The sequence below is a fragment of the Carya illinoinensis genome, chromosome 5, assembly GCF_018687715.1.
Source record: "Carya illinoinensis cultivar Pawnee chromosome 5, C.illinoinensisPawnee_v1, whole genome shotgun sequence".
NCBI lineage: Eukaryota > Viridiplantae > Streptophyta > Magnoliopsida > Fagales > Juglandaceae > Carya > Carya illinoinensis.
This window is the reverse complement of record NC_056756.1, coordinates 28,221,223-28,249,070: the sequence shown is the minus strand read 5'-3', so window position 1 is coordinate 28,249,070 and position 27,848 is coordinate 28,221,223. Positions and strand designations below refer to the sequence as shown.

General features: G+C 38.8%; 1 protein-coding gene across 3 annotated transcripts in view; it reads left to right on the top strand.

The window, feature by feature from the left end:
- Nucleotides 1–535: 535 nt before the first annotated feature.
- The window catches only part of LOC122309368, a 37,251-nt gene continuing 9,938 nt past the window's right edge, over nt 536–27,848 (top strand). Inside the window, exons 1-15 of one of the 3 annotated variants that reach the window (XM_043122841.1) lie at nt 536–788; nt 1,676–2,282; nt 2,387–2,511; nt 2,595–2,689; nt 2,808–3,044; nt 3,808–3,904; nt 5,828–5,879; nt 7,584–7,649; nt 21,784–21,932; nt 24,883–24,953; nt 25,091–25,285; nt 25,437–25,475; nt 26,784–26,891; nt 27,278–27,367; nt 27,542–27,617. In XM_043122841.1, the coding sequence (XP_042978775.1) occupies nt 1,699–2,282; nt 2,387–2,511; nt 2,595–2,689; nt 2,808–3,044; nt 3,808–3,904; nt 5,828–5,879; nt 7,584–7,649; nt 21,784–21,932; nt 24,883–24,953; nt 25,091–25,285; nt 25,437–25,475; nt 26,784–26,891; nt 27,278–27,367; nt 27,542–27,617 (1,984 nt within the window). In that variant the 5' untranslated portion in view covers nt 536–788; nt 1,676–1,698. The remainder of the gene's footprint in view (nt 789–1,675; nt 2,283–2,386; nt 2,512–2,594; nt 2,690–2,807; nt 3,045–3,807; nt 3,905–5,827; nt 5,880–7,583; nt 7,650–21,783; nt 21,933–24,882; nt 24,954–25,090; nt 25,286–25,436; nt 25,476–26,783; nt 26,892–27,277; nt 27,368–27,541; nt 27,618–27,848) is intronic. The other 2 variants (XM_043122839.1, XM_043122840.1) reach the window with 2 other exon arrangements.

The following is a 27,848-nucleotide window of genomic DNA, read 5'->3' as shown; positions in this document are numbered from 1 at the left end:
TTTTAATACAAAAATTTTGAAGAGGTGGCCTTATCATTTCATGTGGCCCTTTTTGGTGATGCTACGTCAAGAAGTTCATCTAAGCAGTAAGTTTTAAATAATCAAGTAGTATTATTTTAAAAATTTATGAAAAAATCTAGTTGCAAGTATAATTATATAATAATCTAATGTGATTTGTCAAAAAGTAAATTTTATTGAAAATAGTGTTAATTTAAATTTTAAATATAAAAGAATCAGTATTGGTACGTAGATTAATACGCAACTTTGTTTATACGTAGTAAAACTCAAAATTTATAATTATTATATTCTTGAACTGGTCTGTAAAGTATACCATTTATATAACTTAAATGGTAAGATTTAATTTGGCTGGAGAATAGAGTTTTCAAAAGTTTACAAGTAATATTTATTCAATGATGTTGAAATTACTTGGAAAAAAACAAGGAAAGCATTCTTCATATGAAAAGGCCCAAAACTGCAAAAAAGAGATCAATCATAGGGCAAAGTAAGCCCGGGCCAATTACAATTTTCCTTTGGGCATTGAAGTAGACCCATCCATCCTGAAGTGAGAACCCACGACATGTCAAACCTACACTACGCATGATGTCGAGTAACCTCGTATTCTGGCATTCACCCTGCCCGGCGCTTACACTTACACTCCCACATCTTCTCTGTCTTCCTTACTAAACGTCCTTCCGCACCTTCTTTACCCCGCCTTCCGGTTTTAGCGCTCTATTTCTCTCTTATGGCCACGGACCCAATCTAGGATTTCACAGAGCCCAACAAACGAGGTATGTCCATCCTCTCTCTCTCTCTCTCTCTCTCTCTCTCTCTCTCTCATTGGGCGGTGATTTATCTGAAAACGGATTGAGTTCGTATGCTTTTGTTTCTTTTCACTTTCGTTATTACTCAAAAAGTGATGTAAGCAAAGAAAGAGGCGGAAGTTTTAAGCTTTTGTGTATTGAGGATGAGAAAGCTGAGGAACGAGGAAAAGTATTTAAAGATTCAAAATGTTTACGGTAATGCATTTGTTTTCAAACTCATTACGCAGAAAGTAGGTTTTGGGAACAATAATGGAAATTTATAGAATTCTTATAAAACTCGTTGATTAGTGTTTGTGTGTGTAAAATTCATCGTTGCGTCCTTCATCATAGAACATTAAAAAGAGGAACAAGTAAACGAGAAAACACATGGTCTGTGATTAAGAAAGTTAAGTAATGTACAAATTTAGAAGACGGATTTTCCACGAGAAACAGAAAACAAAACGTCCATTAAATGCATGTTAGCATTTTAGCATTGGATAAAAAAGAGGGGTTGAAATACTCTTAATTTTTTCCAACAAATAGATTGAAAGATAAACCTCTTGATGTTGCTAATGTTTGTTATGAGTTTCTCTTTTGGGTGGGCTAAAATGAACTCCCTTTGTGGGATCCATGCCATCGCTGAAAATAGCTGGCCATATAGCTGTTGTGGTCTTTCTTGTGGCATATTTCTTGCTTTATGTGAGGAAATTTCATTTTTTTTGGTACACGCACATTGTAAATAACGGAGTTGAGCCAATCAGATACGAACAACCTCTTTCTTACTTGAATCCATTAGGTTAATGGGGTTTTTTTGCATTTTAATCATAATTTCATGAATTAACAGTAAACTAATTGAAGTTTACGGTGTGGTACAGTTAGTTGGAAAGAAGAGGCAGAAATGTATGCAAGGAGAATAAAGTGTAGGCACCAAAGATGGGGGTTTGTGTTTCGGCCACCCAAAGATTGGAATTGGGCCAACTGCAGGGAACATGCTTATACTCTCTCTTTGAGTCATACATCTTTGACAAGAAGCCACTCTTCACATAATAGTTTGATCAAAAGACATTTGTTAGATTCTGTAACATCCAGAGGTTTTGCTGCTGGTGGTATTTATAGTGGTTTGCATGGGAGGCTTTGGATGTGTTTAAAGAGTTGTCAGTTACGTGTCTATAGTTCTGAAGGCGATGGAAGGAATGCAAGCGAGGAGAAACATATCCCCATCAAAGATGGAAATAACATTGATAAGGGAAAGATATGGCGAGAAAAATCTAGCGAAGTTGTGAGGCATTCTGATGCACATGCTCAACTTGGGGAACAAGATCAACAAGAATGGATTGCCAATGTGAAGCTTGCTATTGAGATTAAGAAGAAGGAATCACCTTTTTTGACCAGACGTGAGAAGTTCAAAAATGAGTTTTTGCGGAGGATTGTTCCATGGGAGAAGATATCAGTTTCTTGGGAGACGTTTCCTTATTACCTTCAGTATTTACTACTCGCTCATATCTCTAATAATGATCACATATAATCACTAGTTTATGATATGTTTCAGTAATTTGAAGTTTTGTTTAATATTTCCTCTTTTATAGTGAAGACAACAAAAATCTTTTGGTGGAATGTGCTGCCTCTCATTTAAAACATAAGAAGCTTGCTGCTTCTTATGGTGCTCGGTTAACGTCTTCAAGTGGGAGAATATTGCTTCAGAGCATTCCAGGTTGGTCATTGACCCTGTCTAAATTTTCAAGTAAACTTTGTTAACTTTTTCTTAATAGAAGGGAGGAACTAATATTTCCACAGGCACTGAACTTTACCAGGAGAGACTAGTGAGAGCACTTGCTCGGGATCTACAAATTCCCCTACTGGTCCTTGACAGCAATGTTCTTGCTCCTTATGTAAGATGGTGACAGTTTTGATAATTTTTTATATTCAATTTTGAACTCTTTGTTTTATCATAGATTAAGGTAGGATTTAAATATCATTTCTCTGTTTCTCTGTTTGATACTGGCTCAGGATTTTGGTGATGATTCTGCGTCTGAGTGTGAATCAGATAATGATGCAGAATCTGGGGAAGAGTGTACTTCAGAATCGGAAGCTGAGGATGAAAACAATATGAGCAATGAAGAAGAGTGGTCTAGCAGTGGTGAGGCAAATGCAGATGGTAGTGATGATGAGGAAGTTGATGTACAAGCAACTGCTGAAGCAGCTTTAAAGAAGCTTATTCCATACAGCCTTGAAGAATTTGAAAAGGTATTGCCTTTTTGGGGTATTGGGATTTGATATTGACTAGTGGCTACAGTTTCAGCTGCCCTGATTTTTTTACTTGTCAAAAAAAATATTTGGTGTAACTGAAACCGTAACATTACGTGATGGTTTAAAATTCGAGTGAGTCTCATCATTGCACAATGTGTATTTATCTAGGTGTTTTCTGTAAAAATCTTTCCCTTCCTAAGGTTTTAAGAGCTGAAAAGAGAATGGAAGATTTTGTCAATGGTGGATTTGGAGAGCTGATTTTGAGTGTCAGCAGCAGTTTGTACTTTCAGAAGAAAAAAGGATCACGATTCAAGTTTGTAGTGAATGCTTGATTCATAACTATTTGGTTTACCTTTTTTATCCTTTAAAAAAGAAGTGATAAAATGAAGAAATTCGTACTTATAAAAAAAAATGAAATTCGTGATGCTGTGTAAACTAAGAAGAAAGTTTAATGCCATGATATATCTTTAGTGCAAATATACATATCATGTGCGCTGTTAATGCCTCAGTCAGTTAGTTCAAGGCAATGATCTTATATATTCTTTTCTATGTTGTTTACTCAGGCTCTTGCATGTTCTTATAATGAATAAAGTTTTGTTTAGTGATAAAAAAAATTTTTGTTTTGTTACAAGTGGTAGCATTTATGTGTTCTTTTTCAAGGTCTTGAAATACTTGTACTATTATGTATGGAGTCTTACTTTAATTTATATGGACCACATGCCATGATCTACTAGTCATTTTGGAATTACATTTGTGGCAGAGGGTCTCTGGAGAATCTGAGAGTTGCTCAGAGTCAGAGTCCACAAAGTCTGAGGCTGCTGAATGTTCTGATAAATCTAGGCGCCCACTAAAGAAAGGTAATATATTTCAACTACCTAAGATCTTCATGCTAGAAATTTTTCCTTTTCCTAGTTAGTGAATCTCTTATACTTGTCAAAAAATAAAAAACAAGTTAAGCGAATCTCTTGTATACTTATGTGTACTGGGTGTTCCAAGGTAATATATTTCAACCACCTAAGATCTTCATGCTAGAAATTTTTCCTTTTCCTAGTTAGTGAATCTCAAAAAAAAAAAAAAAAAAAAAAGTTAAGCGAATCTCTTGTAAACTTTATGTGTACCGGGGGAACACCTTTTTTGGGCTTAATATTTTTTTATCCTATATAAAAAAACTGCTGTTTTGCTTTGTGTTTTACCCCTTACAGGGTATGGTTTTCGTTAATAGCTTGTTACATATGTGGTTGATAATTCTATGTTATTTAACACATAATATATTTATCAAAAAAAAAAATGTTATTTAACACATAATAAATATATATTCAGAGGTATGTTAAAGGTGAGTATTGTGAGAGTGCAAATCATCGTTTTGAGCATGGATGTGGGATTTGGTAATAAGACCCAAATGAAGCCAGGTTGTTATAATTGTCATCTAGCATGATAATTTAACTCTCTTTAAATTGGAACCTTTTGTATCCTAGGCTTGACCTCCTGAAATCCAATATGCTGTTGTTGCTCTTATTCCATTTGCTTGTAAATACCCACAAAGAAAAAAGAAAAGAGGGAAATTAATTATAAGGAAAGAGGGAGAGGGAGAGTACTAGGCTTAGTTTGGATAAGATTTTGTCTCTTCAATAGCCCTTAGGGTTGGCTCAAGTGGTAAGAGACTTGGTCTTGCGGGTATGCTTCTTCCAGGTTTAAGGTTCAAACAATTTCTAGGGGCCATCAGACTAGGGGAATTTCCCCTTGAATTACCCGAGGTGCACTTGCGAGAAACTCCTTGTCGGGGGCTTGTGCACCCCTCGGGGTTAGTAGGGACTTTGTTTTGGGCACCTAGAGCTAATAAAAAAGAAGATTTTATTTTTCAATGAGTGGAGAGCAGACACAAATGACGTATAACTTTTAAGTTTCTGTAAGGTCCAAATTAATTAATTTATTCGGCTAAATTACATTGTAGCTCTTTGTTGTGTCATATGGTATTTTCTTATACATATGCAAACATGGTGCTCCAACATGGGTTGACATGCCCGACCTCCAAACACTACTTCATAGTCATGGATTGGTGTTGTATGTGCAAAAAGAATGAAAGTCAGTTGACCATCTACTACTTCATTGTGAGATTGCTGGGACATTGTGGAATGAAGTTTTTGCTCTGGTGGGATTAGCGCGGGTGATGCTGAGACAAGTAGTAGACCTCCTAGCTTCTTGGAAAGCCATTCAGGGTAACTCTTAGATTGCCTCAATTTGGAAGATGGTTCCAATATGTTTATGGTGGTGTATTTGGAGTGAGAGGAATGAAAGAAGTTTTGAAGATCGAGTGTGGTTAATGGATGAGCTTAGAAATCTATATTTCAATACTTTGCTCAATTGGTTGACTGTAATTGATTTTCATGCCTTGTCGTTTCATGAATTCCTTGTATTTTTAAACGAAGCAAGCTTAGGCATTGCTCTTGTATATTTCCTGTATACTTGGGCTTTTGCCTATTCTTTTGATCAATAAAATCTTGTTTAACAATTAAAAAAAGACTAAAACCCAAAAATGTACCATAAAATAAGCTGGACAGACTCTAGATAAATCTGCCAATACACATAAAATTAATGAGAGTAACAATGGGGCCACAACTAGTTAGGTATGACTCGTGCACGTCCTGTGTACTTGGCTGTGCCTTTTATTATAAATAGAACTTCTTGATTACCTATTAAAAACTTATACTTATGTTTTGAATTATATGGTCTCTTCTCAGAATTGGTTCTAATCATTTTCTTGTTCCTCCATCTTTTTCCAGGTGATCGGGTAAAATACACTGGGCCTTCTGTATGCATTGAATCGGATAACAGGTCATAAATTGATTCTTGTCCGCATTTTCTCCATTATGTGCATTTAAGGTTTAATATGCTAACTTAAAATTGTGAGCTTTCACTTCAGAATACACTAGGTGTGTCACCTATATTTTGTACAGATAAGTTGTTTTGTCACTGAAGTACACTTCATGTTTGCTTTCTGAAACCTATTGATCATGTAAAAATAGTTGAATATTGTATGTTATTGCAAAAGTTTATTGCCTCAAGTCTTGTGTGAGTCCACAAAGTTTTGAGCTTGTCTGCTGTATCTTTCTTGATTTAAATGCCATTATGTGCAATATTAAAAACTTTTGTAAGGGTTTTTCATGGTTTAGTCTGGGCTGTTTATCTGCTATTCTATTTGTTCTGGATTAATTTTTCTATAATTAGTAAAGCTTTATTTCAAAAAATGCACAAATACTAGTACTCAGGATGTATACAAGAGGGACAACCATTCAGAAAGAGAAAAATATTTAGTAAAATGATGAAAGTTAGGCCCATTAAAGTTTATAGCTGTGCAAAGAAAGAGGATATGAGAAATCTTTAGCTCGTTCCATGTCCGTTCATGGTCCTCAAAAGTCTTATTGTTTATTTCTCTCCAAGTACAATTAATGAGGAAAGTAGGTACCTTCTTCCACACTACTGCAACTTAGGGGCTGCCCCTTACCTAGGGGTGCTACCTGCAACCCCCGGGGTGACCTTGTCCCACCCCCCACCCCCACGTGGGTGGGGAGACAGTTTGGGCCCCCGTACCCTGGCACCGCCCCATTCGGACTCTGGGGGGCGGATTGGCCCCCACGAGCATCGTCCCCACCGTCCACCCACAGTGAATAGACAATTGGAAAACACCAAAAAATCCAAAACAACCAAAAAACAACAACAAATTTGAAAAAAAAACAAAAAAAAAAAAAAGTCCAAGACAACCAAAACACAACAGATCTGAAAAATGAAAAATGGCCACGAATGACCGTGGGTCTCTTTGCAAACCCACAGCCATTCGTGGTTGTGGTTCCACGACCATTTGTGCTTCTAGAAGGAGGACACGAGGAGGAGAAGAAGAGGATGTGGTGGCGACAGGGGGATAGGGGGAAGGGGGGGTTAGGTTAAACCTAACCCCAAAACGATGTTGTTTACATCATTTAATTAAAAAATAAAATAAAATCTACAATAAAACGACATCGTTTAATTAAAGAAAATTAATATTTATATATATATATATATGGGCTGGGCTGGTGGACGGGGTGAACCTCGGACGGGCTTGGGCTCAACCTGGCCCCCCCCCCCCGGTCTGTGAACAATGACCCCCGCCCCGGCCAGGTGGATAGTTGGCGGTGCCCCGCAGCCCGGCCCTACTCCTAACTTTCTCCAAGAGTAGAAAAGTTTGCTATTCTTCTTGGCATTACCCACCCCAAACCAACGTGACTAAAAAACTTCTCAGTTAGTATATTCTTGATGCTTAGAATTGTTTTCGGGGTACATATAATTGGCTGCACATTGATCTCAGGAAATTTTACAAAACATGTGGAAATAAGAGAGTGCTATCTACTAATTGGTTGGTCTTGAATATTGTGACAAATGATAAGCATGCTTGTAGGAGGATTGTATCCGTGATCTATCTTTTGATACCCTTTGGCATTATCTCTTAACCCCTGAACTCTAACTTCTCCCTTGCTTGACATCTATGCGTATAATGCATCACAGGATAATATTGGGGAAGATACCAACTTCTGATGGTCTGAAAAATGCTTATACAAGTATTCGTGGCAGGTGGGTTGGTAAGTTTTCTAAATATATATAAGAAAAAATCCTGGATGCCCCTCTCTTCTTGGCATTTTCTTGAAACTGCTATGGTTGGTTTTTATCTTTGAGGATCTAAGCTGGTTCCTTGTCTCTTCCAAGGTCTTTAGCCCATGATGTGGAAATTCTGTCGGTTACAAATGTATTAAAAGTTCAGTGGTTCCACTGAGGTTGAATTTTGCTATAATTGTATTAGAAGTTTTAACTTTCATTCTATGTGTTTAAAAAAGGTATTGAATGGTTATATGTTCTAGAGATTTGGTTATTTTCAGCGAAGTGCCTTCCTTGGAGCCCAAAATTTATCAACTACTAATAAAAAAATGTATCGACTAATTGCCAAAAAACTTCACTGACGAAAATGGTCATTGTAATTCCTATCTTTCCCCTTCCCTCTATTGCTGATTTTAATCTCAGATTAGTCTTATAGTTTCTCTAACTTATTTTCAACTTATCAAAGAGAAAAAAGGGGTTCTTAATCCATCCAGTCTCTTCAATCAGCTTGTATTATATAATCATGTCAATGGTTTTGGCAATAGCTGTTTTGCTAGCTGAATTTCAGGGCAACAGCACCAATACAATAGAAGTGAGCAAACTAAGCATTCTTGAAGTTGCAGCTAGAAACTTTCTGAAGATTTCTGTAGTCTACTTATATAAAAAAAAAAATATTTCTGTAGTCCGTTGTAGTCAAATGGCGGCATTATAGAAACCAACTTAGAGCTAAACTGCATATTTCTGTTTTAAGAATCTAATTAATATTATGAGAAGCAGAAGCAGATATTGATTACTTTGTAGAAATTCTACTCATTACGGGTTTGTGGATACATAAAACCTAAAAAAAGGAGTGGATGTTAGGTACTGCATTTATTACACTGGCTGCCTCTTCAGTATTACGGCACCATGTTAAGGGAAGGTATATCCGCAGCATTTAGCATTGCTTTTATTGGGGATGATTCTCATGGTGTTGGTGATGGGTAACAGTAGACTTTTCATGCATATTGCCGGATGATAATGAGGTGATCCTACATATGTCATAATACATAGGAGATATGAGTGATTTGTGAATTGAGAGCTATCTTACCATTTTTATTTTCCCACTTAATCATCTTTATGGTGCTTTTTGAATCATTTTTTTTGATAAGTAAACGGTAGTATTAATAATAATAGGCATAACCCAAGTACACAAGATGGTATACAAGAGATAAGACCTATCTGGGTCGCTATAGAAGTTGCAAGGAAATCATGTACATTTAATCCATTAAAGTCTATAGCTAAAGTCCACAGAAATAAAGTACTGAAAAAATAGCAACGAAGCTCCTCTGATGTCCGCTTCTTATCTTCGAATGTTCTCTCATTGCGCTCTTGCCAAATGCACCACATAATGCAAATAGGGATCATCTTTCACACCGCTTTGATTTGTGAATCTCCGCCTGGCATTGCCCAACTAGCCAATAACTCAACCACTGACTCCGTTATTACCCAACTTAGCCCTACTCGACTGAAAACTTCATACCACAAAGCTCTAGCTGTCTCACAATGTAACAGGAGATGGTTCACTGACTCACCAGATTTCTTACACATACAACACCAATTCGTAATGATAATCCGATGCTTACGCAAGTTATCGGTAGTCAAAGTCTTTCCTAACGCTGCTGTCCAGGTGAAGAAAAGAGCTTTGGGAGGCGCCTTATTCCTTCAAAAGCTTTTCCATGGGAAATGAGGATTTGGTATAGTTGTAAGGGCCTTATAAAAAGAGCGAACCGAGATAGTACCCTTACCCACAGGTTTCCACCACAGCTTATCTCCATGCCTTCCGTTCATCTTCATAGAGTACACTAGACTGAAAAAATCTGCGAAGCTATTTACTTCCCAATCCTGTGCTGTTCTACAGAAAATGATATTCCAATGGACTTGGTCCCCAGAACGAACCAGAAGATCCGCCACTGAAGCTTCTGGGTCAGAAGCCACTCGGAATACTGACGGAAAAGAATCCTTCAAAGCCTCCTTCCCGCACCATATATCTCTCCAAAATTTTATACGTGTGCACTCCCCCACCAAAAGTTTCGTATGGTTGGCAAAAACCCCCCACCCTCTTCTTATATGCTTCCAAATCCCCACCCCACAAGACCCAGTCCCCTCTCTAGTGCACCATCCCCCCAATAGGCTGCCATGTTTGCTCTCAACAACTAATTTCCATAATGTTTCCAGTTCCATATTGTATCTCCATAACCATTTCCCGAGCAATGCCCGATTGAAAGTTCTTAGGTTCTTGAATCATGTAGTTGATTATTCGTTAGCATGTAACTATTTGGGTACAACCAAGATTTCAATGATGGATGGTGTGTTTTAACAGCGAGATTAAGGCTTGAATATTGAGTTTTAGGTGAGATTAGAGTGATTATGGGATTCCTAAAACATTTAGGCTGTATTTGGTTGCCAAAGTGAGCTCAACCATCTCAATCTAATCATTGATGGGACCCACTACTTATTCCACTTCCCATAAAAAAGTTACACCCATCTTAACCTACTTCATACATTCAAACACATATTTCAATCTATTTACATTCAAACACATCTCAATGGGACCCACAAATCACTACTATGCATAGATTAACTTAGATCATATGAGATCACCTCAACATCCAAATGTAGCCTTAGTGATAGAATCAAAAGTGTTTGCATTGTCGAAGGATGGAAGCTCCATGTTTATCACTGTGAAGAGCTGGAAGGTAGTGAAAGAGATGAGGCTGGGGATGTCCATGGTGCAACGGTTTTCCAAAATGCTGGAGAATTGCATTAAGGGCAAAAAAAAAAAAAAAAAAAAAAGGATTTTTACACCATGGCAAGGGAGGGGATAGAAGCTTCATTGCGCAAAGGTGTTCAAATGCTTGTGGTAGCTACATGGCTTTAGTGGAGTACGGTGGTGGTGGTAGACATAGCTTTATATTTATACTAGAAGAGTGGGAGGGTCAGGGATGGAGGAGGATGTTGGAGGCGTTGTGGGAGTTTGCAGAAGATTGAGGAAATAGGAGTCATCAGAGAGGTGGGGTATTTTTTAGGCTATTGGCGGTGGTGAATCAATGGCAAACTCGATCATACAGGGAGGCCTTGGTGTAGACTATGGTGTTGGTGCAGTCTCGTAGGCGGAACAAGGGTGGATAAATGGGTGTTATGGCAGCTCAGAGAGGAGACACCATAAGACACAACAATGACTATGGGATTGGAAAATTTCTTCATAGCTGATACAATAAGTACTTAGTGGAAAGGAGGTGGTGGTAGGTTCAATGTTGGTTTGGCAAAGGATGGCGTGCACTTAACACTCCTAGATGTGAAATAATATCTGATGGCATTGTAGGAGAAAGTGGACTCATTAATATGGTGCATTGAGGGAAATTATGGCATGGGCATGGGCATGGGCTTGGAGGCAAATGGTCTTAATAAGTTAAGTGTTAATCAAATGGGCTTGGAGGCAAGTGGCTCATTAGGGCCTTTGAAAGTTGACGGGTAGCTGAAGGTTGGGCAAAGAATGGGCTGCTCCCTTGGGCCTTAGCCCATGTGGCAAAACAGAGGCAAGGAAAAGATTGGATGTGCAGGGATTATTTGCAAGCTAGACATGGAAAAGGCATACGGCCATGTAAATTGGGAATTCCTCCTTTATTTATTGAAGAGATGTGGTATTGAGAGAAATGGTGTATGTGGATCAGATGGTGTATCTCAATGGCTAGATTTTTAGTTCTGATCAACGGCAACCCAGAAGGTTTCTTTAATAGTTCTCGGGGGTCAAGACAGGGAGATCCGTTGTCACCACTTCTCTTTGTTATCATTATGGAAGTACTGAGTAGGATGTTAACATCCCTAGTTAACAAAGGTTTTATGGCAGGATTTTCAGTGGGTGAATTAAATAGGGGCGTTATTTTGATTTCACACTTGCTTTTCACAGATGATACTTTAATATGCTGCGAGGCAGAGCAGGACCAACTTAGTACTCTAAAGGCGCTCCTTCTGTGCTTCGAGGCAGTATCAGGGTTGAGAGTGAACTTTGATAAGTCTGAGTTAGTACCAGTTGGTAGTATAAGTAATACTCGGCAGTTAGCGGGCATGCTTGGGTGCAAAGTTGCTTCTTTCCCAATGACTTATTTGGGCTTACCGTTGAGGGCTGTTTCAAGGGCCTTAACGATTTGAGATACAGTTATTGAGAAGATAGAATCAAGATTGGTAGGATGGAAAATATTATATTTGTCAAAAGGAGGGAGGGTGACCCTTATCAAAAGCACTCTTTCTAAGTTACCTACTTATTTTTTATCACTATTTGCTATCCCAACATGTGTGGCGGTGCTGCTTGAAAAACTATACCGCCATTTTCTATGGAGTGGGATGGGAGAAGAATTTAAGTTCCATCTAGTTGGTTGGGACAAGGTGTGTAGACCAATTCCTTCAGGTGGACTAGGGATAAAGAACTTGAGATTGTTTAATCAAGCACTCTTGGAAAAATGGCTATGGAGATACAATGTGGAACCGGTCGCTCTCTGGAAACTAGTAGTTGATTGTAAATATGGTCGGTCTTGGGGAGGTTGGTGTACTAGAGAGGGTAATGGGCCGATTTGTGTGGGGATCTGGAGGCGTACAAGACGAGGATGGAGGGCGTTTGCCAACCATACTAATTTGGTGGTGGGGGAGGGTACGCATATAAAATTCTGGAAGGATATCTGGTGTGGGGAGGTGGCACTAAAGGACTCATTTCCTTTAGCTTTTCGAGTGGCAAGCGATCAAGAAGCTGCGGTGGCGGATCTCATGATCCTTTCAGAAGATCAAGTTTAATGGAATTTGACCTTTACTATAGCAGCCCAAGATTGGGAAATAGACAATTTTGAGGCCTTTTTTCGTCTACTATATTCCAAGAAACCGAATGGACTGCACGTTGACAAATTGTGGTGGATACCAACGGGTAAGGGTATATTTTTCAGTCCGCTCTTTTTATAAGGCCCTTACAGCTTTACCGAATTCTCAATTCCCATGGAGAAGACTATGGAGGAACAAGGCGCCTCCTAAAGCACTGTTTTTCACATGGACAACAGCTCTAGGTAAAATTTTGATCACTGATAACTTGAGAAAGTGACGGATAATTATTTCATATTGGTGTTGTATGTGTAAGAAAGCCGGTGAGACAGTGGATCATCTCTTACTACACTCTGAGACAGCCAGGTTTTTGTGGTGCGAAATTTTTAGTCGTGTAGGTCTAAACTGGGTGATGTCGGCTTTAGTGGTTAAGCTTTTGGCGAGTTGGGTGATACCGGGCGGTACTTCACAAATCAAAGCTATCTGGAAGATGGTCCCTATCTGCATTATGTGGTGCTTATGGCGAGAGCATAACGAGAGGACCTTCGAAGAGAAGGAGCACACACTAGAGGAGCTTCGTGCGTTATTTTTCAGCACTTTATTTCAATGTGCTATTGCCATAGATTTCAATGTTCTAAATGTACATGGGCTATGCCCATTCTTATTAATACTACCGTTTACTTATCCAAAAAAAAAAAAAAAAGATTGGGACCAATCCCGTATGGAGAAGCAAAGTGGGTGGTGATGCAGGGCCTTCCACTAGCGGGAACTAGATAACCTCGTTGGAAAAGGCTCCAATAGACTTGTGACCGGCCGAGGAACCCTTGATGGAGGCTCCGACGGTGAAGTCGATGGTGGAGGAGTCGACGACAGCTGAACCATAAATGGTTTCTGACGTTCCCTCACCGCCGAGCATTGGATCTCCGGCACAACATGGATAGACAACGCTAATGAAGGGTTTTTAGGTGGCATCCTCGCTAGAGAAGAGTTTTTAGCAGGAGGATGGGGCTCGAGTGCTGTGTACAAAGGTTGGGAGTGATGGGGGTGCCGATGTAGGGTCCCCACAGCTGCTAGTGCCTACGCAAGGCTTCTTTTTGGAGGATTGCAGGTCTCTCTTTGCTGAGGAGGAGATTAGGGTGCCGGTGGAGTCGCAGTGGGCAAGTAGGGGCAAGATTGACATGGTCGAGGAGCCCACACCCCCTAAACTATCTGTTATTGGGTTAGCCTAGGGCTTTTGATTGGGTTTTACATAGGGTGTCAGAATTCCAAGATTGTGTGGGGTTTGAATATGAGGGTTTTGAGGAGCAATTCATGGCTTGGCTTACTACCATCAAAGTTGGATGCAATTAGATTAAGAAATCAGGAAAGAAAAAAACTAAGGGAGCCAAAGAGATTAACATGGTTTATGAACTACAAGGGCAACTCAAGCAGAGAAAGATCCAAAGGAAGGGGGCCGTTACTTTCTTTATGAAACCCATGATTGTATCTTGGAATGTCCGATGGATTAATGAGGCTAATAAGTAATAAGCGACTTCGGATAAAAAACTTACTTTGTGGGTGGAAGGCGGGCGTTGTGTGCTTGTAGGAAACTAAGTTGAAAGTAATTTCAAGAAGTATTATTCGAAGCTTATGGAGCTGTCCATATGTGGATTGGGCTTTCCTTGCATCAGTTGGGGCTTCAGGAGGAGTATAAGTTATGCGGGACAAAGGGCGGTAAAGAAAATGGAGGGTAATTCCATTCTTCTTTGTTGGAAGAATTTTTCCTAGTGAGGGAGGGTAATTCTCCTTTGTCTTCTGCTATGGAGAATTTTTCTCAGCTTATTTTTGACTTGGAATTGCTGGATTTGCCTTTGGTTGGGGGGGAATACATGTGGTCTAATCGTTGAGGCGGTTCAAGGCTGGACAGATTCCTTGTTTCTTCCTCTTGGGAGTCTCATTATCCAAGGGTAAGAAAAAAAAGAATGCCTAGGTTATGTTCTGATCATTTTCCCATTCTTCTTGATTGTGGGGGTATTATTGAGGCTAGACGTTATTTTAAATTTGAGAATATGTGGCTTCAAGTTGAGGGTTTTGTAGACCAGGTGAGAAGCTGGTGGCATTCTTATTATTTTGAGGGGACTCCTAGTTTTGTGTTGGCAAGTAAACTTAGAGCTTTGAAGGCCGACTTGAAGATGTGGAATAGGGAAGTCTTTGGGAATGTAGAGCAGCAGAAAAAATCTCTTTGGGAAGAGCTTCAAGCCTTAGAGTCTGTGAGGAATTGTGAGGAATCATTGTCAAGAAAAAACGAAGTGGTGTTAGAACTTGAGAGGGTGCTTCTGTTGGAAGAAATTTCGTGGAGGCAGTAATCGAGAGTCTTATGGCTTAAAGAGGGGGATAGATGCACTAGTTTGTTTCATAAAATGGCTAATTCTCATAGACGTAACAATGCCATTGAGTTGCTCAAAGCTGATAATACTGTTCTGTCTTCCCCTGATGAGATTCATGAGTATGCTGTACAGTTTTATAGTTCTCTTTTAACCGAGACGGTGGATTGGAGACCTAAACTCGATGGGCTGTTTTTTGATTCATTGGATTCTGTTTTAGCAAAGTGGATTGAGAGGCTGTTTGAAGAGGATGAGGTGTATCGGGTGGTTTGTGGGATGAGAAGAGACAAAGCTATGGGCCCTGATGGTTATACTATGGCTTTTTTTCAAGATTGTTGGGAGATAGTGAGGGCGGAGGTGATGCAGGTTTTCCATGAATTTTATGATTATCAAAAGTTTGAGAAGTTGTTGAATGCAACTTTTATTTCTCTTATCCCTAAGAGAGGAGTTAAAAGATTTCCGACCTATTAGTTTGGTGAGTGGAATTTATAAGATAATTTTGAAGGTTTTGGCTAATTGTATGAGCACGGTGATGGAGAAGATTATTTCAAAATCTCAAAATGCTTTTGTTAGAGGTCGACAAATTATTGATTCTGTGTTAATTGCAAATGAGTATTTAGATAGTCGACTTCGGGAAGGTGTTCTAGGGGTTCTTTGTAAGCTGGACATGGAGAAGGCTTTCAACCATGTTAGCTGGGATTTTCTGATATACATGCTTAGAAGATGTGGCTTCGGTGTCAAATGGTGTGGTTGGGTTAGACAATGTATTCCAACTGCTATGTTTTCAGTTTTAGTTAATGGTCAGCCTTGTGGTTTTTTTAAGAGTTCAAGTGGCTTGAGACAAGGAGATTTGTTGTCTCCTTTCTTATTTATTCTTGTTATGGAGGCTTTTAGTCGTATGGTGGAGGGTACTGTAGGGGGTAGATTTATTTCAGGTTTTTCAGTGGGTTGTTCTTCTAATGGCTTTCCTTCCATATTGCACTTACTTTTTGCCGATAATACTTTAATTTTTTGTGATGCTGTTGAGGATCAGATTAAAGCATTGAGGGCTGTACTGTTGTGTTTTCAAGCCATTTCTGGGTTAAAAGTGAACTTGGGTAAATCGGAGTTGGTCCCCGTAGGAGTTGTTCATAATATTAATGATTTAGCATCGTTTTTGGGTCGTAGAGTTTCTTTTCTGCCCATGAAATATCTTGGCCTCCCGTTGAGGGCATTGTTCAAGGCAAAGTATATTTGGGATGGGGTGGTTGAGAAGATTGAGAAAAGGTTGGCGGCTTGGAAAAGGATGTATTTATCTAAAGGGGGTAGAATCGCCCTTATTAAGAGTATCCTTTCGAATATTCCAACATATTTCCTTTCTTTATTCCCTTTACCAGTTGGTGTGGCTAATCGTATGAAAAAACTGTATAGAGCTTTTTGTGGGGAGGGTTGGGGGAGGAGAAAAAAGTGCCTTAGTTAATTGGAAAAAAGTATGCTGTCCTATTGATGTTGGTGGATTGGGTGTTCGTAACTTTTGTAGTTTCAATAAGGTGTTATTGGGGAAGTGGTTGTGGAGATTTAATAAGGAAGAGGGTGCGATGTGGAGACGGGTGATTGTCCAGAAGTATGCTAGTGATTGGGGGGGTTGGTGCACTAAGGAGAGCAGGGGGACTTATGGGGTAAGCTTATGGAAATTCATTAGAAAAGGTTGGGATAATTTTGTGAAGCAAGTTTATTTTGGGGCAGGTGATGGCTCAAGAATTCGTTTCTGGTTTGATGTTTTGTGTGGTGAGTCCGCTTTGTTTAGAGCTTTTCCGAATGTCTTCAGATTGGCTATTAATCAGCAGGCTTCCATTTCTGAGATGATTAGTTTTTCTAATGAAGAGGTGCATTGGAATATCTGTTTTTTCAGATCTGTTCAGGACCGGGAAATTGAGGAGATTACTGATTTTTTCAAGTTGCTGTATTCAGTGGCTATTAGAAGACATGAAAGGGATCATATTCTCTGGAAAAGTACAGAGACCAATAAGTAGATCTTTTTATAAGACGATGAATGGTCAGGAAAATTTTTCTTTTCCTTGGAAGAATATTTGGAAGGTTTGTGTTCTGTCAAAAGTTGCTTTCTTTGTTTGGACCGCGGCAATTGGAAACATTCAGACTATTGACAATTTGAGAAAGCATGGAATGATGGTTATGGAATGGTGTTTCATGTGTAAGAAAGCTGGAGAATCAGTGGATCATCTTCTTATTCACTGTGATGCGGCAAAAGGGTTATGGGAAGGGGTGTTTAGAAGAATTGGACTGTCCTGGGTTATGCCAAAATCAGTGACAGAAATACCTGCACACTGGCCTAGAATTCATTCTTGTTCTCAAGTTGCAGTGGTGTGGAAGATGATTCCTTTGTGTATTATATGGTGCATCTGGATGGAAAGGAATGAGAGGTGTTTTAATGATCGGGAACGTTCTGTAGATGATCTCTGGAAATTTTGTATGTTTTCCCAGTTTTCTTGGTTTTCAGCCACTGTTCTTAATGGTGAGGACAGTCCATGAGTTTTTGTTTTCGTGGTTTTAGTACTTGAATGTTCTTAGGTGTTTCTTTTGTATACTTCCTGTGTACATGGGCTTTGCCTATTTCATTGGTTTAATATAATTTTTACTTATCAAAAAAGAAAATGGAGGAGTACCTTGGGGAGTACATAGTGGCATGCTCCTTTAAGAGTGAAGAAGATAATTTCATGTGGGCCATTGCTGGTATCTATGGGCTGAACTTGGACAGCGATAGAAGATTGATATGGGATGTGTCAGCTGGAGTTCATACCTGGTGGGACCTACCATGGTGCAGTGGTGGCGACGTTAATGCTGTAAGATTCCTGAGTGAACAATTGGGAGAAAGTAGGTTGCAGCCAGCAATAATGGGATTCTCGGAGTCTATTTTCGATTTGGGATTGGTGGATATTCCTCTTATGGGTGGAACATACACGTGGTCTAACAACCAAATGTACTCTCGATTGGATAGATTCTTAGTCTCCTCGGAGTGGAAAATGCACTATCCAGAGCTATGTCAAAAGATACTTTCTCACCTCTGATATGATCTTTTCCATATCTTGATGGATTGTGGTGGTATTCAAGGAGGGGCTCACTATTTTAAATTTGAAAATTTGTGGCTAAAAATAGAAGGTTTTGTCAAGAGGGTTAGGCAATGGTGGTCCTCAACCAGATTCATGGCACCCCTAGTTTCATTTTTGCAGGCAAATTGAAAGTTTTCAAAGAAGATTTAAAGCTTTGGAATGCACAATCCTTTAGTGATATAGGTGAACGTATGAAGTCCGTGTTGGTGGAGCTACATGAGGTAGAGAGGGTATAGAAGGGTTGGGTTCTTTTTATGGAAGAATTCTCTCGGAAGATTGAGTTAATTTCAGAATTAGAGAGGGTTACCTTATTGGAGGAGATCTCTTGCTGCCAAAAATCACGAGTCTTGTGGTTGAAAGGAGGAGATCGAAGCACAAAGTTTTTCCATAGAGTGGCCTATTCCCATTGAAGAACTAATACCATTGAGATGCTGAACATGGATAGTGCTCTTTGCATGAAGGCCCTTGTGATTCAAGAGCATACTTCTGGTTTCTTTGAACATTTGCTTACCGAATAGGTAGGGGTGTAAAAAAAAACCGATAAACCGGTAAGCCGGATCGGACCAGACCAAATCGGTGGCATCGGTCTGGTCCCGAAGTTAGTTTGGTCTGGTACCGGTTTTATTTTTCTTAAACCAGTCAAAATCGATCCGGTTTTAATTTTTCTTTTTTTAAAACCGGACCGGACCGACATATATATATTTTAATTTTTTATATTGTATATAATATTTATATATAATATATAACTAGATATAAAATAGTTTTGTATTATATAATAAATTACTAATTAATAGAATATTAACTTTTAAAATCTTATATCATTTTGTTTATTGTATTAATAATTACATTAATATTATATAGTTTATATTAATAGTTATACTAATACTATATCACTATATATTATAATATACTATAATATATCATTATAGTCTATATTATAATATATGATTATAGTCTATAATACAATTATAATATATATTATAATATACTACAATATATTATCACTATAGTATTATATACTATAATATTATATATTATATATTATATAATATAGTACATTAAAACCAGTAAAACCGGACCAAAAATTGGTAAAATCAGAGTACCGGTTTAGGAGGGTAACCAATGCGTAATCGGTTTTGAAAAATGTAAAACTGGTATATACCGGTTCGGTCCTAAATTTTGTACAAAAACGGACTGAACTGGACTTGTTACACCCTTACGAATAGGTGGGGTGGAGGCCCAAGCTTGATGGACTAATGTTTTGAGTCCATTGAATAGCAGCATGTTTCTTGGCTAGAGAGGCCCTTCGGGGAGACGGAGGTTCATGGTGTAGTGAGGAGGATGGTCAAAGACAAAGCACCTGTTTAGATGGATTTTCTATGGGATTCTTTCAATCATGTTGGGATGTGGTGAAGGAGGACCTAATGAAGGTGTTCCGGGAATTTTTTTGGTTGGGAAATTTGAGAAAAGCCTCAATGCCACTTTTATTGCGCTTATTCCCAGGAAGATTGGGGCATTGGAGGTGAAGGACTATATGCCCATTAGTCTTGTGAATGGGGTGTATAAGATTATTTCCAAGATACTTGCAAATCGCCTTGGGGAGGCTTTGGGTGGATCATTGGGAAACCCCAAGATGTATTTGTAAGGGGTAGACAAATTTTGGACTCAGTTCTCATTACCAAGGAATGCCTAGATAGTAGATTAAAATCTAGCAACTTGGGTATCTTATGTAAGTTGGATATGGAGAGGGCCTACGATCATGTCAATTGAGATTTCCTACTTGCTTGAGAGGTGTGACTTTGGGGAGAGATGGTGCTCATGGATCAGGTGGTTCTCAATTTTGGTGAATGACAGTCCGGTGGGTCTTTTCAATAGCTCTCGTGGTTTAAGACAGGGAGATCCTTTGTCCCCACTCCTATTTGTCATTGTCTTGGAGGCACTTAGTAGAATGATCTCAGCCTTGGTTAATAGAGGTTTTGTGGCTAGTTTTTCGGTCGGTGATTCTCTTTAACTTTTCTCACTTGTTGTCTGCAGATGATACTCTAATATTTTGTGAGGCAGAACAAAGCCAAATTCGGGTATGAGGGGACTTCTACTCTGTTTTAAGGCTGTATCTGATTTGAAAGTGAATTTAGCCAAGTCAGAATTGGTTCTAGTTGGTAATGTTCACAACATCTGGCAGCTGGCTTGCACTCTTGAATGTAAGGTTTCCTCTCTTCCCATGAATTACCTTGGTCTTCCTCTGGGGGCCGCCTCAAGGGCTATACCTTTTTCGGATGCAGTAATTGAGAAGATTGAATGTAGATTGGCAAGTTGGAAGAGATTGTACTTGTTGAAAGGTGGTAGGATCACCTTAATCAAGAGCACCCTGTCAAATTTACCAACTTACTTTTTATCTTTATTCCCAATTCCAGCGAGTGCTATTGAGAAACTTCATCGTGATTTCCTTTGGAGTGGTCTAGGGGATGAATTCAAATTCCACCTGGTTAAGTGAGATAAGGTATGCTCCCTAATCTCTTCTAGTGGGTTGGGTATTAGAAACCTGAGGGTTTTCAATTGGGCCCTTCTTGGGAAATGGTTGTGGTGATGCAATAACTAACTGGAAGCTTTATGGAAGTCGGTGAGTGACTGCAAGTATGGAGGTATGTGGGGGAGGTGGAGCACTAGGGAGGTACAAGGGGCGTATGGAGTGGGAGTTTGGAGGCGTATTAGATGAGGGCAGGGGGTTTTTGCTAATCACACTAGACTTGTGCTGGGAGATGGCTCAAGAATAAAATTCTGGTATGACTTATGGTGTGGAGATAATGCCCTCAAGGACTTATTTCCTTTAGTCCTTAGGATTTTAGGTGAGAAATAAGCTTCAGTGGGTGAACTCATGGAGTTATTTGGTGACCTAGTTCAATGGAACGTGAGCTTTACCAGGGTGGCCCAAGATTGGGAAGTTGACAGTTTTGAGGATTTCTTTAGACTCTTGTACTCCTTAAAACCGGGCCCTCAAAGGTCTGACACATTGTGGTGGGTACCCGCATGTAAAGGTATATTTTCAGTTCGCTCTTTCTATAAGTTTCTCACACAATTGCCAAACAATCAGTTTCCATGGAGAAGGATTTGGAGAAAAAAGCGCCTCCCAAAGTGGCGTTCTTTGCTTGGACAGCTTCTCTAGGTAAGATTTTGATTCTGGATAACTTACAGTAATGTAGGGTGATTATAGTGGACTGATGCTCTATATATGCAAAAACAATGGTGAGATTGTGGATCATCTTCTACTGCATTGTGAGGTTGCTAGAGCGTATAGAAGATGCATTCAGACGGTTAGAGCTAGCCTGGGTTATGCCTACCCCAGTGGTTGGGATTTTGGCTAGTTGGACAAATCTAGGCGTTATTCCACAAATTACAGCTGTGGAAGATGGTACCTATTTGTATTTTGTGGTGTGTATGTCAGGAGTGAAACAGACATTTGAGGACAAGGAGCACTCATTAGAGGAGCTTAGATTATTTTTCGTTGGAACTTTGTTTTTGTGGGCCAAAGCTGTTGATTTCAATCGCCTTGATTTTCATGATTTTCTTGTTTCCATTTCTTCCTCCTAGATAGGTGTTACATCTTGTACTTAGGTTATGCCTATTCTTATTAATAGAATTGTTTACTTGTCAAAACAAAAAAATTTAATTAGTTGGAACCGGAAGATTTGCGAATCAGCATAACAGATAAATACTTTTAAGTTAGATTGTGGTTGTGTTATTTTTGTACATTCATAATAGTACTGTCTTACAGTCACTAATCAAAGTCTGGAATGTTTGCAGGCCTTTATCAAATGGTCAACGTGGGGAGGTATATGAGGTGAATGGTGATCGTGTTGCTGTCATTTTGGATATTTGTGAAAAGAACTCTAATGAAGAGGAGGAGAAACTCAAAGAAGAGCCTTCAAAACCTTCGATTTATTGGATAGACGGTATCTTTTCCAATTACTTATAAAAAAAATTATTTTTCTCTGGCTGGAACTTCTCTCTCAGTTCAATATGGATGGAGTTTATCCTTTTTTTGGAACAAACAGTCGACGACAATCCCATCTTTTAATGACAGGAATTATTATTATTATTATTTATTTATGTGGATATGGGGGCCCTGGGCTAAGCAAAGAATTTAATGGGCTTGGAGCTTATGTAATCATACATACCTAGGATGAGCTTATATTTCATACACATGAGGGTTATATACCTAGGATGGGTTGATACTTTCTAGACGTGGGGCTGGGTTTTTGCCTTACGATCAATTCCGTTTGGTCTCAGCGCACTGAGGACTGAGCTGGTCTAGTTGGTTTTGAAAAAAATAGAATAAAGAACCAAATTGAGCCAGTTAAGAACTGGCCTGTCTGGTTGGGACCATATCATTGGATAAACCTAAATCCCCCCTCTTAAATTCTTGATGCCCTTGTCAAGGGCATATATATGATGGTGCTCTAGTATCCAATGGCTGCCCTTACTAGGTGGTTTTGATACCGTATCCTAAAAAGACTAATCAATTTGGACCTAAGACCTCACTTATAAAGCCCAGTTTCACCTAGTAAGTTGTGAATGTGAGACGTACCTCCCATGGCTACCTTTATAACTTACCCACTCTATGTGAGTCATTCCTTTTCACAATGTGGGATTGGGTGTTGTGGGATTGGATCATGGAACAACATCAAAAGGGGTTGGGGGAGTTCTCACGATATACCAGATATGAGGTGGGCAATTGGTCCAAGATAAAGTTTTGGCATGATGTGTGGTATATAGAGTAGCCTTTTAAAGGGAAATTTCGAACGTATTCTGCATTGCTCGGGCGAAGGATGCATCCACACTCGATCATTTACTGATCCAAAATTTTGAAGTCGATCCTCTTGATGGGAAGTTTACTTCATCAGAGTGGCACGTAATTGGAAGATGAATCTCTTTAACTAATTTTATGCTCGATTTATAGTTTTTATTTTATTTTATAGGTAATCAAAAACCTTTATTAATTGGTAAATGAGGCGTAGCTTAAGTACACAAGATGTATATGATTTATAGTAATAAGTAATCCATAGTCTTCCCATCCCTCATACACAACTCCACTTCATTAGCATGACATATGTCCTCCGTAGGTTTTTCAATGTAACGGTCTTCCCTAGTGCAATCATCCAAGCATGGAAAGTCACTCTCGAGGGGCGTCACTCGGCCAGATGGGCTTCCATGGAAAGCCAGTACTATCACAAGGGATCAATGCACAATAGAACAACTTGACTTTAAACACCCCTCTTGGACATGGCCCTGCTCATGTTGTCTTCCCCATCCGTTGTGAGAGCTAGAACTATGTGGCATTCAGTTCTTGGTCTCTTTGGGCTAGACTGGGTGATGCCTAGGCAGGTGGCAGGTTAATTAGCATGCATGAATGGAAGATATGATATTTTTTGCAGCTGGATCTTGCGGAGAATTGTCCTAATCTATTTAATGTAGATATGGAAACAATATCTGCACAAACTCGAGGGTGCGGTGCACGGGACCGGGGTTTATTCTGCAGGGGTAGGTCCAAAGGGCCCTGCCTTGGAGAGGTTCCCCGACATCAAAAAAAAAAAATGTAGATATGGAAAGGGAAACAATTGGAGCTTTGTAGACAACACCAGTCCAATGGAGCAACTGAAAGCTTTCTTTTTCATTAAGTTGTACTATTGGATGGCTGCTTATTTATGTTCCTTCAGCTTAAGCTGCCAGGGTTTTTTTTACCCATTTTTTTCCCGCTAGTTGGAGCTTTTTGAACAAGCAGGGGAGAAAAAGATATATTTGGTTGAAGTTTTGAGGTTAACCACTCCATTGCTTGACAGAATGGTAGACCTAGCTACTTTGTATTGATAAGTGTGAATTCGTGGGCAATCTGGATATCCTTGATAGGTTATGACTTGATTCTAGCCATACTATAAACATAAAACAACATTAACAACGACGATAATAATTATGTAACAGTAATGGGGATTGACATATATACTGCAACGGTGCTCTAATTATGACATTAGGTTACAGAATTAGCTATAATTTTATTTCGTATATGATGTCAATTGATTTATTTATTTTTTTGATAGGTAATAGAAAGCTTTATTAAGATAAAGATGGGCATAGCCCAGGTACACTGGGGGTATACATGAGCATACACCTATTTAAGAACTAGAGACAGAAGCAAGAAAATCATGGAAGCTTAGGCCATTAAAGTCTAAAGCCATGGCCCACAGAAATAAAGTCTTCCATAAGAAACTCCGAAACTCTTCCGAGGAACGTTCATGATCCTCGAAAAGTCTCTCATTTCTTTCATTCCAAATACACCAACAAATACAAATTGGAGCCATCCTCCACAAAGATGCAATTTGCGGAGTCCCTGAGATTCCTAGCCAACTTGCTAAAAGCTCCACCACCCGACCTGGCATTACCCATGCTATTCCCATTCTGTTAAAGAAGTAGTTCCATATCTCACTTGCGAACTTACAGTGTAGGAGTATGTGGTCCACTGTCTCTCCATTGTTTCTACACAAACAGCACCAGTCCACAATAATAAGGCCACGTCTTCTAAGATTGTCAGTGGTCAAGATCTTCCCTAGTGCGAGAATTTCCCCTTTCTATTGCAGATAAGACCATTCCTTGATTGATGTATACTCCATGTGTACTTGGATGGTGCACTTTTTTTCTTTTTTTTATTCAGTTTTATCTTCATATAAAAAATGTTGAACTAATTGGCCCAAAAATGAGGTTTCTAATACTGGCTTATTTTTCGTAAAAGTTTTAGCAGCAGCAATGCCTTGTTGATGATAACCTTCTGATATGTGTGTCAATTTTAGCGTGTGTATATGCTCATTAGTCATTTCATCCTAAAGAAGTGACAATTTTTTTCACTTACAGTTAAGGAGATAGAGCATGATCTTGACACACAGATAGAAGATTGCTTTGTTGCAATGGAGGCTTTGTGCGAGGTATACCGTCAATATATGCTGGATATCTCTAATATGTTGTGAACAACAACAAATCAACAAAAAACTCTTATCAAATGTGATGATGCTTCGGGCAATGCCTCCTAAACGACAGAAGTTCATTTTTGATTTGTTTTTAGGTTTTGAGATCCATGGAACCCCTCATTGTCTATATTCCAGACTCTTCTGAATGGCTGTCTAGAGCAGTTCCCAAGTCAAATCTTAAGGAGTTTGTCCATAAGGTGCAGGGAATGTTTGACTCATTATCAGGTCCAGTTGTTCTAATCTGTGGGCAGAACATAGTTGAATCGGGGTCGAAGGAGAAGGATAAGTTTGTAAGCTTCACGAGTTTAAAGTTAATTGTCAACTTATATATATATATATATCTACAAATGCGCATATTGAGGGCATTATTTGTCTATTTAAACCTGTTCATAACTTGTTGATGATGCTTTCTTATTTTTTTCTCTACACGATTCTTGACAGACGATGATACTCCCAAATCTTGGGCGCCTTGCTAAGTTGGTAATGCTTGCTATCCTTAAAAACACTTTGCAATGGACATATACTCTTTAAAGAGAGAGATTGTCGACTTTTCATGTTCAACTATCACAGATCTCTGACCTATAGTGTTCATTAAATGGTTCAATTGTTGTAATAATTTATGCACATGCAGGCTTAAATTTCCATATATAATACATTTGAGGAATGCTTTGTTTATTTATCAAAAAATAATACATTTGAGGAATGTGTCTTTAACCTTACAGTGGTATTTGCTTTACACTTATATTAAAAAGTTCAATGGTTTTGATAGTACTAGGAAGTGCACTCCTGGGCATCTGTCAGGATATGCTTTGTGGGCATATTGCATGAAATGCTTTGTGGCGCACATATTATCGTGACAACTATTCCCTTTCAGCAGTCTTTTTGGAAGTTATAATAAAACTAATCTTACTTCATACAGAACAGATTTTTTTATATTATCCATGCACCTTTTCTTTGCCCATTTCTGGCAAGCTTTATAGGAGAATGGAGGCAAAGGTCAGGATAGTGGCTAAGGGTTTACTCACACATGGAACAGATTACAAGGGAGCCTTTGCAATGTAGGTGGTTGCCAAGATAAAGCCTGTCTCCAAATGTGACCAAATATGTTACTATTTGTTAGGCATAGGCAAGTTGTTTGAGAAAGGTGAAATTACACACTCTACTCCAAACCTGTAAATATATATTTTTTTGGCAAGGGTCATCCCGCACTACCACTAGTGGCACCCTCCTGATAAGATCCGTCCTTCAAGATTGTTTCCATTTCACCTATTTTTCCACTATCTTGATGATCAAATTTCAACGAGAGCATACATTGCAAATTTTTGGTATGTTGTGATTTTTTGGCAGTTTGAGAATCTTAAAATTGGTAGTTCGTGGCACACAAAGCAAATGGGGTGTTAGTTCAGGAGGGGAAAAAGATAATGTTTGGAAAACAAAGAGTACACTACTACATATAGACATTTATTCTGAGAGACAGGTTTAGGATCTCGTATTCTCTTGGCCTGTATGGTTTGAATTAAGTGGAGTACTTGGTTGGCTGCAGATTACGTTGACAGATCAAAAACTTATAACTGTTTGACTTGTAACTTTCCAGTGTACAGACACCCATGTTTCTTTTGTATAGATGGTTTATTTACACCACTTTCTTCTTAAAATACATGTTAGAAATTCTGATTATGTTCTGTGAACCGCTTATATCATTGGTACTATTGATTCCTCTTCTTGTTGTTATGGGTACCTGTCATATTATTGTTGTAATATTGAATTTGACTTACCTTTACTTTCCAGCCTCTCCCTTTAAAGCATCTTTCTGAGGGTCTTAAGGCAACGAAGAGATCTGATAAGAATGAAATATATAAGCTCTTCAATAATGTTTTCTGCATATATCCGCCCAAGGTAAATGTTTGACTTTTTGTTGAACATACTAGAGAATGAAATAGCCAGTGTAATATGCTTGTGAAGTATTATAATGATGTTTTGTTACTCGTAGCTTGCTTTTTTCTTTCTTTGCATTATGTTACTGTTGATGTGTAAGGAGTAGGTGGACACTTGATGGAGTTGAGCTTCCTTTTAGTAGAGTCAAACTTTTGGTTTTGGGATTGCTAGTCCATTGAGTGTCTACTGGGAAGGAGAGCAGGGGTTTGTTTAACACACCATTTGGGGTTTTTTGTGCTTTGATATATATTCATTTATTGCTGTAACTTTTTATCCTAACTGGTTCTTGCAAGCCACAAATTAGTTTTGACGATTTTCATAATTATTATCATCCTTGATTTTTGTAGGAGGAAGATAATCTTAGAACGTTCAATAAACAGGTTGAAGAAGACAGGAGGATTGTGATAACACGGAGCAGTTTGAATGAGTTGCATGGGGTATGGGGCTAGCTAAAGTTGTTTTGTGCAAAAGTTGGTATTTCGGATAAATATGTACTTGCTGTGACAATGACATCTTCTATTCGGAATAGTTTAAATTTTTAGTACCTACAGTTTTTTATGTTACTGAACCTATTTGACCAATGGGACTGACTGCTGAAGTTGTGAATGTAGGTTCTTGAGGACCATGAGCTGTCATGCATGGATCTATTGAATGTAAATATAGATGGCATGATGTTGACAAAAAGAAGTAAGAAACTAGAATGACTACGATTTGTAATATTTGTTTGTTAAAAACTTGCACTGTTATATTCCCTGTGCAAATATCATATTGTTGATGCCAAATGGTAAAGTTTTCTCAACAATCATGAGAATCCTCAAGTAAAACTATTAGATGTATTTGTGCTAATACAGTAAAATATAATTTAAGAGATGAATGTAAGTATGAAAATTAGATGCAAGACCATCTTAATTACAGCGA